Source organism: Labeo rohita, chromosome 15 (assembly GCF_022985175.1).
Source record: "Labeo rohita strain BAU-BD-2019 chromosome 15, IGBB_LRoh.1.0, whole genome shotgun sequence".
NCBI lineage: Eukaryota > Metazoa > Chordata > Actinopteri > Cypriniformes > Cyprinidae > Labeo > Labeo rohita.
Window position 1 is genome coordinate 13,787,731 of NC_066883.1, and position 13,411 is coordinate 13,801,141.

At 35.5% G+C, this 13,411-nt stretch overlaps 1 protein-coding gene across 2 annotated transcripts in view; it reads left to right on the forward strand.

The window, feature by feature from the left end:
• prkd2 (protein kinase D2) overlaps positions 1-13,411 on the forward strand; it is a 47,787-nt gene extending 34,376 nt beyond the window's left edge. For both annotated transcript variants that reach the window (XM_051128907.1, XM_051128908.1), the window contains exons 10-18: positions 950-1,262; positions 2,651-2,703; positions 2,829-2,901; positions 3,356-3,462; positions 3,695-3,856; positions 7,944-8,042; positions 8,189-8,456; positions 8,756-8,841; positions 11,009-13,411. In XM_051128907.1, coding sequence (XP_050984864.1) covers positions 950-1,262; positions 2,651-2,703; positions 2,829-2,901; positions 3,356-3,462; positions 3,695-3,856; positions 7,944-8,042; positions 8,189-8,456; positions 8,756-8,841; positions 11,009-11,233 — 1,386 coding nt within the window. In that variant the 3' untranslated portion in view covers positions 11,234-13,411. The remainder of the gene's footprint in view (positions 1-949; positions 1,263-2,650; positions 2,704-2,828; positions 2,902-3,355; positions 3,463-3,694; positions 3,857-7,943; positions 8,043-8,188; positions 8,457-8,755; positions 8,842-11,008) is intronic.

Sequence of the window (13,411 nt, forward strand, 5' to 3'; positions counted from 1 at the left end):
AAAATTGTGAGATGTAAACAGAACAATTGCAACAATTGAGGCTTTTTCTCAGAATTGCAAAAGCATTGTGAAAATCATGAAATATAAACAGAACAACTGTGAATTTTTTTTCTCAGAACTGCAAGAAAAACAGTCAAAATTGTGAGATGTATGAGATAAACTGAACAATTATGACTTTTTCTTAAAATTGCAAGAATAGAATGTTAGTTGTGAGATGTAAACAGAACAATTGTGACTTTTTCTCAGAATTGTAAGAAAAAGTCAAGATTTTAAGAAATATACTCAGAACAATTATTATTTTCCTCAGAATTGCAAGAACATTGTCAAAATTGTGAAATATAAACAGAACAATTGTGATTTTTTTCTTCTCCGAATTGCACGAAAAAAGGCAAAATTACAGAACAATTGTGAATTTCACAGAATAAAAAAATAAACAAATAAATAAAAGGTTATTGAAATCTTTTTCTTCAAAATTCTGAACGAATATCTTACAATTCTGATTTTATCATAATTGCAAAAAATAGTCCTCATTGTGCAATAAAAAGTCGCAGTCACTTTTTTTGTGTTTATTTATCCGTTTGTGTTTATTTATTCATTTACCCACCCATGGTGGAAACAAGCTTCCCATATATATTATAAGCTAAATTGCACATGAAAAGGGAGATAATGTGTGTGTGGAAATGCCACATTACATTATGCATTATGCGTTCACAGTGACAGATGAAGCATGAATATTCTGGGTTCATGGAATAATGCATTATGAATGGTTTTCACAAGCTATTTGGCCATTAGGGTGACTTCACATGTAGAATTACCTGGTTTGATGTATCATTTCCGTTAATTATCTCTACTTACATAGGCGTTAACCACGGCCCTGCTTTGAAATTAACCTCTGCGCATGTTTTCTGCATGATTGGGGGTCTAATTTGCCCCTTGTCTACCTCTGCAGGAGATCCCGCTCTCAGAAATCCTGGAGGTCCGCCCTGCGGGTGATTTCACTCTTGTACCTCCTGGCACTAGCCCACATTGCTTTGAAATTATGACGGGTACCATGATCTACTTTGTTGGTGAGGACCCCAACACCACCCCGTCTCAGACATCCAGCATGTCTGGCCTACTGCACTCTGTCAGCCCCAGCAGTGTTGCACCCAATAGCGGAATAGGACGAGAGTTCGCCAAAGGATGGGAGACTGCTATACGTCAAGCCCTTATGCCAGTCATCTTCCAAGACAACCCTCCAGCAGAAGGTCACACTCCTCACCGTAAGTGAGATTAATTCTGGAAAAAGATGTGATTCTGCATACATAATCATAATAGGGGTAAAGTCACTGTTATGAAACCTAATCCAATCATTTGGTTATGTCGAGAATTTAGTTATGATGATGCTATTATATGATGATATAAAATGATGCTCCTTTATACACATATTTTAATTTGGAAAACAAACAAACACATGTAATTGTTTAATTTACTTAATGTACATTTTTTTAAAAAGTGGTTAGTTAGTGCACATCAAATGAATAACCCTAAGAAAATGTATGCAAAAATGATCTTTTCCAAGCTTTTTTGGAAAATAAATAGAACGATAGAATGATAGAACGATAGATAGAACAATAGATAGATAAATATAGAACAAGAGAATGATATATACACAGAAGGATAGATAGAAGGATAGAAGGATAGATAGATAGATAGATAGATAGATAGATAGATAGATAGATAGATAGATAGAGAACAATAGAACAATAGACATAACAATAGACTGAATGATAGACAGAACGAAAGAATGATATATAGACAGAAGGATAGATACAACGATAGATAGATAGATAGATAGATAGATAGATAGATAGATAGATAGATAGATAGATAGATAGATAGATAGATAGATAGATAGATAGATAGATAGATAGATAGAGAACAATAGAACAATAGACATAACAATAGACAGAATGATAGACAGAACGAAAGAATGATATATAGACAGAAGGATAGATAGAAGGATAGATAGATAGATAGATAGATAGATAGATAGATAGATAGATAGATAGATAGATAGATAGATAGATAGATAGATGATAGATAGATAGAGAACAATAGAACAATATATAGACAGCAGAACAATAGACAGAACGATAGAACAAAGTAACAACAGATAGATAGATATAGATAGATAGATAGATAGATAGATAGATAGATAGATAGATAGATAGATAGATGGTATAGAACAAGATAATGATATATAGACAGAAGGATAGATAGAATGATAGATAGATAGATAGAGAACAATAGAACAATATATAGACATAACAATAGACAGAACGACAGACAGAACGATTGAACTATTGAACAGATAGATAGATAGATAGATAGATAGATAGATAGATAGATAGATATAGAACAAGAGAATGATATATAGACTAAAAATAAAAAAAGTCATTAATAAGACATTTTCAAAAAATATATCAACATGAAGACAGAAGTTGTAATATTCAAGAACTTTTAATATTCAAGAAACTATTATTATTATTTTTGTTTTTAGCATTGATACCTAAGATATATCATCCTTATTTGTCGTTGGCCCTTATACAGTACAAGTATAGCACTGAGATTATAAAGTGAGCCTAATATTAATCTGATTGGTTTTCAGGGCAGGCATCAGTCAGCATCTCAGTTTCGAACAGTCAGATTCAGGAGAACGTGGTAAGTAAACATGGCCTTTAAAGAGTCAATACATCAAATAGTGTGACGATGACAAAGATGATTATGACTATGATAATTATTAAGACAATAATAAATGATGATGACGGTGATGATGTACCAAACAGGACATTGGAATGGTGTACCAGATCTTTGCAGATGAGGTTCTGGGCTCTGGACAATTTGGTGTGGTATATGGAGGTACGTTCATGACTGAAAACTAGATTTGTACAAATTCTGGACATTTGCTAGGGAGTTTTGCAGTGGCTTAAATATACATGGTGGTTTCTAGGTGGTTGCCAGGGTGAATTGGATGGTTGTTTGGCGTTTTCTTACTGGACCATGTCATGTTTAAGGGTGATTGTGCTCTTTTGACATGGTCCAGTAAGAAAACGCCAAACAACCATCCAGTTAACCGTGGCACTGAAGACTGAAGAGACAATTTACACTGAGAAAATGAAGGTTCTTTTTGGCATTGATGGGTCTATGATGGTTCTTTAACATCCATGGAACTTTTAAGGTTCTTTATAGTTGGAAAAGGGTTCCAATAATGGAATTCTTATTCATGTCTCTTGTAATAAGTATAGTAAGCAACACTAATGAAATCTAAGAATGGATATCTCACAATCCATTATCATCTCCTCAATCCACACAGGAAAACACAGGAAAACCGGCAGGGACGTAGCCGTGAAGGTGATCGACAAGCTTCGGTTCCCCACCAAGCAGGAGAGCCAGTTGAGGAATGAAGTAGCCATTTTGCAGGTGACCAGCAGGGGGCGATAGAGAATCAATGATTCGGCCCACGTAGAACTGTGTGGCTAATGAGTGCTGTTATTTCGACTGAATGATAATGAACACATATAACACAATTAAACCTGCTGTGTGCCTCCTGATTGTTGAGGACACCCAACATAAGGTCATGAATGCAAATAAGCGACAACAATGTGACTCACTCGACCGCATCTCTTTATCTTGTCCTTTCATCCTCTCTTAGAGTCTGCGACACTTGGGTATAGTGAATCTTGAGTGCATGTTTGAGACGCCAGAGAAGGTGTTTGTGGTGATGGAGAAGCTTCATGGTGACATGCTTGAGATGATTCTCTCAAGTGAGAAAGGACGACTTCCTGAGAGACTCACCAAGTTCCTCATCACGCAGGTTGGCACTGCGTTTAGAGCTTCAAACGCTTCTCAGAGTTTAAAGGCTGTTTTCATAATTATTTTAAAGGCCTGTTCACTATGATACTTGTAAAGATAACTATACTAACGCCCTTTTCTCTTTATTATGAGTGCATGTTCTTATAATATTCTTATCTAATATTCTTTGAAGTCTGTTGGATTGTGATTGACTTTCAATGCATTTATCGTTCATAGCTGGAATTATTATTTTTTCCTTAAAGTCATTTCAGCAATATTATTACTGTGTTGTTATTGTTTCTGTAGTTATTAAGGCCTGTTCACATCAAATATGATCACTATAATGATAACTATAGCTATAAAGATTTCATAGTCATTCTAAAGACCTATTCACACCAATAGCAATAACTATAAAGACAACTGTAAAGATACCCGTAACGATAACTATATTGGCATCCTGTTGTGTTTAAAAAAAAAAGCAAGTGCTGAAGCTTTCTTGTCTGCTGTTTTAAATGCTCTTTAAAATCTGTTGGATTCTGACTGGCTGTTTTTAATCATTAACCACTGGAAAAAAAAAAATAAAAATCTGAAAGTGATTCCAACTAGGGCAGGGCGGTATGGACAAGAATAATTATGATGATTTTTCGTATCAGTCAATAATATGATAAATGTCAAATTTAAATTGTCAAATAGTTTTTGAATTCTTTACACTTTTCAGGCATTTTTCCTTAACAAGATAAATTAAAAATAATAAGAATAAAAAAGTAGTTCTACATGTTCTAATGAGTAATATTGTTTCAAATCAAGAAACAGGTTTGTATTGCCTGATAATAATAATAATAATAATATAATATTTTTTTTGTCTCTTAAAAATACACATTTGATAGCTTAGGGTGCAGATGTAAATATATTTTCAGTAATATCAGTAAAAATTGCTGAAATGTAATTATTATGACTATGTGAGTTTTTTTTTTTTTTTTTTTTTTTAATTAACCATTGGTCTTCTATAGTAGCATACATTTAGATTCTGATAACCTCAATACCATGGTAAAAATGTAATATGGTTTCTATGTATTTGTATGAAAAACAGTAGTCTAAATACCTTTAGCTGTAGCTTAATCACTAAAAATACTGTAATTATATTCTATTACTCCTCCTTCAATACATTTAATACGTCTACATTAACAATATAATGAAATTCGACATGACACTTCTGTGGACTTCACTAACGCTATCTCACAACCAATTCCTACGTATTTTACGGGGTGGCAAATTCGTACGATTTTAGTGACGGGTAGGTTTAGGGGAGGGGTTAGGTGTAGGGCATTTGTACAAATTCATATGTACTGTGTACATAAAATACGTACGTTTTAGCTAAAATTGTATGAATTTGTATGAGTGAGGTCGTACGAATTTGTACGAAATAGCCACCTAAAATATGTACGAATTGCAGTGAGATCGGGCTGGACTTCACTGTTCTCATAGAATTCAGGCCTGTTCACACCAAATGATCACTACAATGATATTCTAATTATGAAGTTTTAAAAATCATTCTACTTGCTTTTTCACACCAAGAATGATAACTATAAAGATAACTATAATGATAAATGCCAAATTCTGACACAGGCTGATGGGTCATTAATGCAAACTGATGATATTCACAGCGTTAAATTACTTGGCACAAGCTGATTGGTTCATGTTTCATAAACAGCCAATGAGCTTACTACTTTACAGCATGCTTTTAGAGTTCCTCTAAACCCCTCCACCTCCCCAGTTCCACCTGTATAGATCTGCTACAGGTTATTATATATACTGCTAAAATGATAACTATAACTATAAAGTTGAAGCTCTAAAGAATATTTGTTCTACTTCTATAAGAATAGGGTAGTCAACACTATTAGTGTAAAGATAATGGGCCTCATTTATGAAACGAACGTACGACAGAAAATTGGGCATAAACAGCAGACCATGAGGATTCACACATCGTTGCATCACCCACCTGCTGCACTTCAGTGAATGTAGAAAAACTGAAGTTATAAAAAGAATAAAATAAGTAGGACTAGCCTACACCAAATATATTTCTTTTAAATAATTAACAGATTAACAAAAGATAAAAAAAAAAAAAAGAAAACCTCTGCGACAAGTATAGGCCACTTTGGATGTTGTGACACTCTTAATGCATTTTATTTGCTATATCTTTACTTTATTAAATGTAACTGATCGCGCAGGCACCTCACGTGCACACACACAAATTTCAGCGTTGCTAACTTGACATTTCAGCCATTATTACAACTAAAATGCAGTCAACCAAACAAAGTTACACTGCTCAATTTAAAAGGTCCATCAGTGTGCATGTGAAGGATGATGTGGCTATTGGAACACAAGTGAAGTACATCATGGATAATAGTTTTTAATGTCTAAATATTTTTATTTTCCATTTCAATAACATGATGGATAATAGTTTAGCAACCAAATGTTACATGGCAAAAATGGAAACATTTGGATGTCGATGAAAGAGGCTTGTGAGCCCACTGCCATTTAGTTTCACTTGACTTATTCATTCATTTTAGCTCGCCGTTTGTATTCTGCATTCACTAGCTTAATTTGTGTCTTACTTTATAGTTTAATATGAAATTCTTCATTCTTTTCTGTTATACTGTTCAGTTTAAAGTTTGTTGTGGATTAAGTAGAACTAAATACAGTCTTAAAAATAAAGGTGCTTCATTATGCCATAGAAGAACCTTTTTTGTTTAAATGGTTCCGTAAAGAATCTTTAACATCTAAAGAACCTTTCTGTTTCACAAAAGGTTCTTTGTGGTGAAAGAAGGTTGTTCAGATTATAAAAACTTAAGAAAGAGATGGTTCTTTAAAAAAGAACCTTTGACTGAATGGTTCTTTGCGGAACCAAGAATGGTTTTTCTGTGGCATCGCTGTGAAGAACCTTTTAAAGCACCTTTATTTTTAAGAGTGTAGGCTGTAATGTTTATAAATGTTTCATTATATTTATTGGTATTTAATATACATGCTGTATAAATGAATGCTATTGTTTGCAAATAAAATGTTAAAGGGTGTTTTTAAAGTAAGACCAATTTGTGTGCCATGAGTTCACTTCACTGATCTATATAATGACTATTCATGTTCTCTGTTATAGATCAGTGGTTCACTTCCTCTTTTTGGCCAGGTTTCGTTTCTCTGTGTCTGAAACTGAACTGTTTTTGGGGGTCGTGATACTTAAATGATGATTGTTTTCAGCTGGTACATTTATCAACGTATGATCATTCGTACGACGGGATTGGCGACATATGAATGTTTCATTGATTTGTGCACACAGATCTGCGCTCGTTTCTATGTTCGATTGATAAATGAGGCCCAAAGTCGAACAGAAGCAATATTATTGGAAACACTTTTAGGATTACTTTTTTCCAACTGATGAACGATAAAAAAGCATTGACAGTCAATCAGAGTCCAACAGACTTTGAAGAACTTGTTTTTGAGGATGTGTTCACACTTGTCATTTTTGGTTCGATTGGTGCGATTTCTTTGTTAGTGCGGTTCTTTTGAGTAAGTGTGAACGCTGCCATCCGAACCCTGGTGTGCACCAAGCAAGCAGACCGAGACCGCTAAAAAGATGGGTCTCGGTCTGCTTCCAAACAAACTCTGGTGCGGTTCGAATGATATGTGAGCGCAAGATGGAACAAAGACTTCTAAATGAACCAAAAAGAAGAAGTAAGGGTTCACACAGGGAATAAGCGGTGTATCCAAAACAATGAGCAAAGTGCAAACAAGCATATACAGTATGTTATAATATACATTATTCATCCCGACCAATCAGGTTTTGAACGTATCACTATCCCTTTAGGTTCGTTATCTTTAGGTTCAATATCAAAAATGCCAGTGTGAACGCTAAGCAGAGCAGGACCAAATATATCATTTTCCTTTTTGGTCTGGACCAAATGGACCAAACGAACCAAACTATAAGTGTGAACACACCCTGAAGCTGCAGATGATAAAGCAGCTTCCATTGGCGTGAACGCTAATGTGCTTTGTGTGAACAGGCTTTTGAAGACATTATTTTAAAAAGAGTATCTTCCTTTTCACTCTCTCTCTAGATTTTGGCTGCTCTGAGGCATCTTCACTTCAAAAACATAGTGCACTGCGATCTCAAACCTGAGAATGTGCTATTAGCATCAGCGGATCCTTTCCCCCAGGTCAGAGAAGTCACCAAACACCTTGATGCATGGGAAACAAACTAAAGCTTTTTTTTACACTGTTGCATAATGCAAAGTTGTACTTCTCCTTTTTTACACTTTGTTGACTTTTACCACTTCTTTCCACCCACACGGCATGTTCATAGGTGAAACTTTGCGACTTTGGTTTTGCTCGCATCATCGGAGAGAAGTCTTTCCGCCGTTCGGTCGTTGGCACGCCGGCTTATTTGGCCCCTGAGGTCCTGCTGAACCAGGGTTACAATCGCTCTCTGGACATGTGGTCTGTAGGTGTCATCATGTATGTCAGTCTGAGCGGAACGTTCCCCTTCAACGAGGATGAAGACATCAATGATCAGATCCACAATGCTGCCTTCATGTACCCTCCCAACCCATGGAAACAGATCTCTCCTGAAGGTATACTTACAAGCACAGTAAAATTACATCGAAATAAATACAGTTTCAGATGTTGATAAAATGTCAGATCATATTGAGAATAAAGGTATACGAAAAGTTAAAAGAGCTGAATGGAGAGCACTTCGCACGTGGCTATTCCTGGAAATTTACTTCATAATAACAAAAAGAAATTCGATGCATTAAAAGCAGGCTGATCGTTGAGTTGCTCCATCCGCCTTTGATTTTCTGTCCTCTGCTGTAAATCATTTAGCTTCAATCAATGCAGATTTTGTTTGTGTGATCTCTCCGTTTCTCCATAGCTATCGACCTCATCAATAACCTGCTGCAAGTGAAGATGAGAAAACGCTACAGTGTGGACAAGAGTCTCAGCCATGCCTATCTACAGGTAATGCCAATTTCAGGCTCTTAATGGCTCTTTCCGTGAACAGGATGCCAAAATACAGCTTTCAAGAAAATATGTAAAAAGAAATCCATCAGTAAAAAAAAATGAGAAGATCAAAAGGATGTTTCTGTATACTACCATTAAAAAAGGAGGTCAGGATGTCCCTCCCCCCCCCGAAAGCAATTAATACTTTTAATTAGAAAAGACATTACATTTATCAGAACTGACAGTAAACAAGGAAGATAATTACAGTATTACAAAATGTTCACTTAAATAAATTTAATCAAAGAAACCTCTAAAAAGGGTCATGGTTTCCACAAAAATAGTAAGCAACACAACTGTTTTCAACATTAAAAAATAGTAATAAATGTTGAGTGCCAAACCAGCATATTAGATTGAGTTTTGAAGGGCCATGTAAAACTGAAGACTCTAGTAATGGCTGCTAAAAATTTAGTTTTGCCATCACAGGAATAACTACATTACTGTTATTTTAAATAATATTTAATCTAATAATATTTTACAAAACAGTTCTTATGGCATTTTTGATGTGACCATATATATATTAAATAGATTATATCAATTATTATTATATTATGCCAAAAACCGTTGGGAAATTAAGTACAGATCATGTTCCATGAAGATATTTTTTAAATTTCTTACTGTAAATGTATAAAATCTTAATTTTTAATTATATATATATATATATATATATATATATAGGGCTGTCAAATGATTAATTGTGAATAATCAAATACAAAATAAAAGTTTGCGTTTACCTGATATAAGTGTGTGTACTTTGTGTAATTATTATGTAAATATATAAATATACACAAATATATATATATATATATATATATATATATATACACACACACACATGAATGTGTTTGTATTTATATATACAAAATAAATACACACACATATATTAGGCAAACTCAAACTTGTATTTTGTATGCGATTAACTGCAATTAATCATTATATATATTTATATATTAGGGGTGTAATGGGGGTCAGGGTTCGGTACGATTTCGGTACAACAGGAAAAAAAACAAAAAACAAATCTACTATGCTTGCTATGCTAAGTTTCTTTTCACCTAGTTGAAAGTGACACCCTATTTGTTTTCTTTAATTTACAAAAGACCTTTTACAGTGATGCATTATTAATAACACAATAAATGACAGTGTTTTTAAGTTGATTTTGCTGGTATAAGGAAACAGTTTAAGTAATCGTGCCGGCGCACACACACACAAAACATATTTGCTTTTTTTACATTGCTAACTTGACAGCGCAGTTGGTACTTTATCAAAACACAGTGAACAAAACGCGGCCGCCTCATTGTTTCAAAGTTGGAACCTGACTGAAGTACAAAGCCTATAATTTACATACCAAATAATAGTTTAGCGTAATAGTTTGGATACATCGCAAATATGGAAATATTATGGAATATTTGGATTTGTGCCGAATGAAAAGGATACATGAGCACAAAGCTCCATTTCGCAAACATTTGAGTGTGCAAGCCTTTAAAGTAGCGTTATACTCCTTTGTCAGTGAGAGACGCGTTCAGAATCAGCACATGATCACTGTCTAGTGGGCTTTGTTTTCAAATGCATGTAGGCGCCTCTTCTGGATTGAGGGTGAATTGCCTGTATTAGCTGTAAGGGCTCATGCACCGAACTGAGGTGCTGTGATGGTTCAGTATGAATACATGTATCGTTACACCCCTAATATATATATATGTGTGTGTGTGTGTGTGTGTGTGTGTGCAATTATGCTATATTATTAAATTACTGTTAAAAAGATAATTTCTGAATTGAATAAGATGGAAACCTGAAAGATAATCCAAGTCTAAGGCTATTATATTCACCTGAAAAGAAATTGGAAATAGGTCTGTAATTACATTAAAACCTTCGCATGAAAGATGGTAAAAATGACATATGTGAAAAACAACCCCTGAGATGACAAAATCCAAGTATGGATTTGCAGTAAAAGACAGTTTTATGTTTGAGAAGCAAATTATATTAAGGACAAATAAGCTCCTTAAGTAAAGCGCTTTTAGACACCGCAAACAAAATGAATCATCATTAGCTGTGGCGTCCTTCTGTCTTTATCATCTCTTTATTTGCTTTCTCCCTGTCTCTCCCTCCTCACCACCACCGTCTGCTCTTTCAGGATTACCAGACCTGGCTGGACCTCCGAGAGCTGGAGTCAAAGCTTGGGGAGCGTTACATTACGCACGAGAGCGATGACAGCCGCTGGCAGCAGTATGCCCGTGACCACACACTGCCCTACCCTCCTCACCTGGTGCCCCCGCCTCCTGCGTCGGACGATGACGAGCAGGAGGGTGCGGAGGACGCCGACATGCAGGGGCTGACAGAGCGTGTTAGCATCCTTTGAAGAAGAATCCAAGGCGGAGGACGAGAGAAATGAAGAGTACCTGCCTGAACTCTAGCAATTTTTAGTGCACCACGAGCGTTGGATGGAGGTAGTCGTGTAGCCCTCTGTAAGAAAGCGTAGCTTCGGGTGTCTCCGGCAGGCCATCTGAACTCTGACCTCTTTCAGCCAGGACTGCTGCAGATTTGTTTCTGGGAAAGGTTGGGAAAGAACTGTTTTGGAACCCAACCTAGACCTTTACGTTGACAGAAAGTCAGACTGTTCATCACAGGCATATACGAAACTATTTTCTTCTGAAATTGAAAAGTCTGTTAAGGAAGCCCCAGTTTAATTTGTCTGGTTTGGGTTTTGTCACACCCAACTAGATCTAGGTCACATTTACCAGTATTTTCACAGGTGAAACCCAGTCAGTTCAGTGGAAATCCACACGATCGTGAATTTAATGAGAAGACAAAAGATTTCACCATGCAGATTTCAAGTTGTTCACACAAACTTCAAGTTGTTCACACGCATTTGCCTCATTTACCAACAGAAAGCTGTTTGGTTTGAAAGTGAATTCTCTGTGAATGGAGCATCATACATTGCTAAACTATTGACAGTAGACTTTAACATTTTGCTAATATGACCATATCTTTAGAAGAATTGCAGAAGAACTAGTGTGACTGTACCTTTAGGGGACAAAATGGAACGAAGCTAAACGACCGAAAGATCTCAAGACATGGTTTTAAAAATTAGGCTATTTAGGCCTAATTTAATTTGGCTGGTTTTGGGTTAGTCTCACCCAAATAGACATCTTTTGTTAAAGATGCGGTTACATTTACCAGTATTCGGTGTATTTGTGCAGGCAAAATCCAGTCAGTTCAATTGAAATCCACACGATTTCACAAGCACAAGACGTGATGTAATGGCCAGGGACGTTCTTCTCAGAGACGTGTCTTTCTTGACAATGGTGCTATGAAGGCGATGAATAAAAGACGAAAAAATGTTTTAATGGTCAAAAATGTCTAAAGGTGTGGTCACATTTATCAGTGACTGGCGTATTTTCACAGGCAAAATTCAGTCAGTTCGATGGAAATCCACACAATTGTAAAATTCCTGTGAGGGCGAAAGATTTCACCATGCAGATTTCGCAACTGGTTCAAATTGGTAACACGCATTCGCCACATACAGAAACCTTTTTGGTTTAAAAAGTGAATTAAATGTGAATGGAGCGTCATACATTGCTAAACTATTGACAGTAGACAAAAGGCTTTAAATTTTTGATAATGTGATCATATCTTTAGTAGACAAAACGGAAGAGCCAAAGATCTGAAGCCATGGTTTTAATATGTGGACTATTTACAGCATCTTAAAAAAATCAGCACTTGCTGAAGGACATTTAAAAAAAAAACAGCACAAGATGTGATGTAATGGACAGAGTCTTTCTTGACAATGGTGCTTTGAAGGCGATGAATAAAAGACAAAAAAAAAAAAAAATTTAATGGTCAAAAATGTCTAAAGGTGTGGTCACATTTATCAGTGATTGTCATATCCAGTTAGTTCGATGGAAATCCACACAATTATAAAATTCATATGAGGACAAAAGATTTTGCCATGCACATTTCGCAACTGGTTCAAGTTGACCATACACATCCGGCACATTTACCAATAGAAAGCTACTTGGTTTGAAAGTGAATTCTGTGTGAATGGAGCGTCACACATTGCTAAACTATTGACAATAGAAAATAGATGTTAAAATTTTCCTAATGTGACTATTTCTTTAGTAAACGAAATAGAAGAAAGATCTTAAGCCATGCATTTCAAATTTGGACTATTTACAGCATCTTAAAAACTCAACACTTGTTGAGTAACATAAAAAAAACAGCACAAGATGTGATGCAATGGCCAGAGATGTTCTTCTGAATGTGTCTTTCTTGACAATGGTGCTTTGAAGGCGTTGAAAACAAGACGAAAAATGTTTTAATGGTCAAAAATGTCAAAAACGGCACAAGATGTGATGCAATGGCTAGAGACTTTCTTCTGAATGGTGCTTTAAAGGCGATGAATAAAAGATGCAAAATGTTTTAATGGTCAAAACTGTCTAAAGATCTGGTCACATTTACCGGTGCTTCTTAAAATTTTGTGGCCGAAATCCAGTCATTTTAGTATGAATCTGTGCAATTGTGAGTTTTGTGCGAAGAA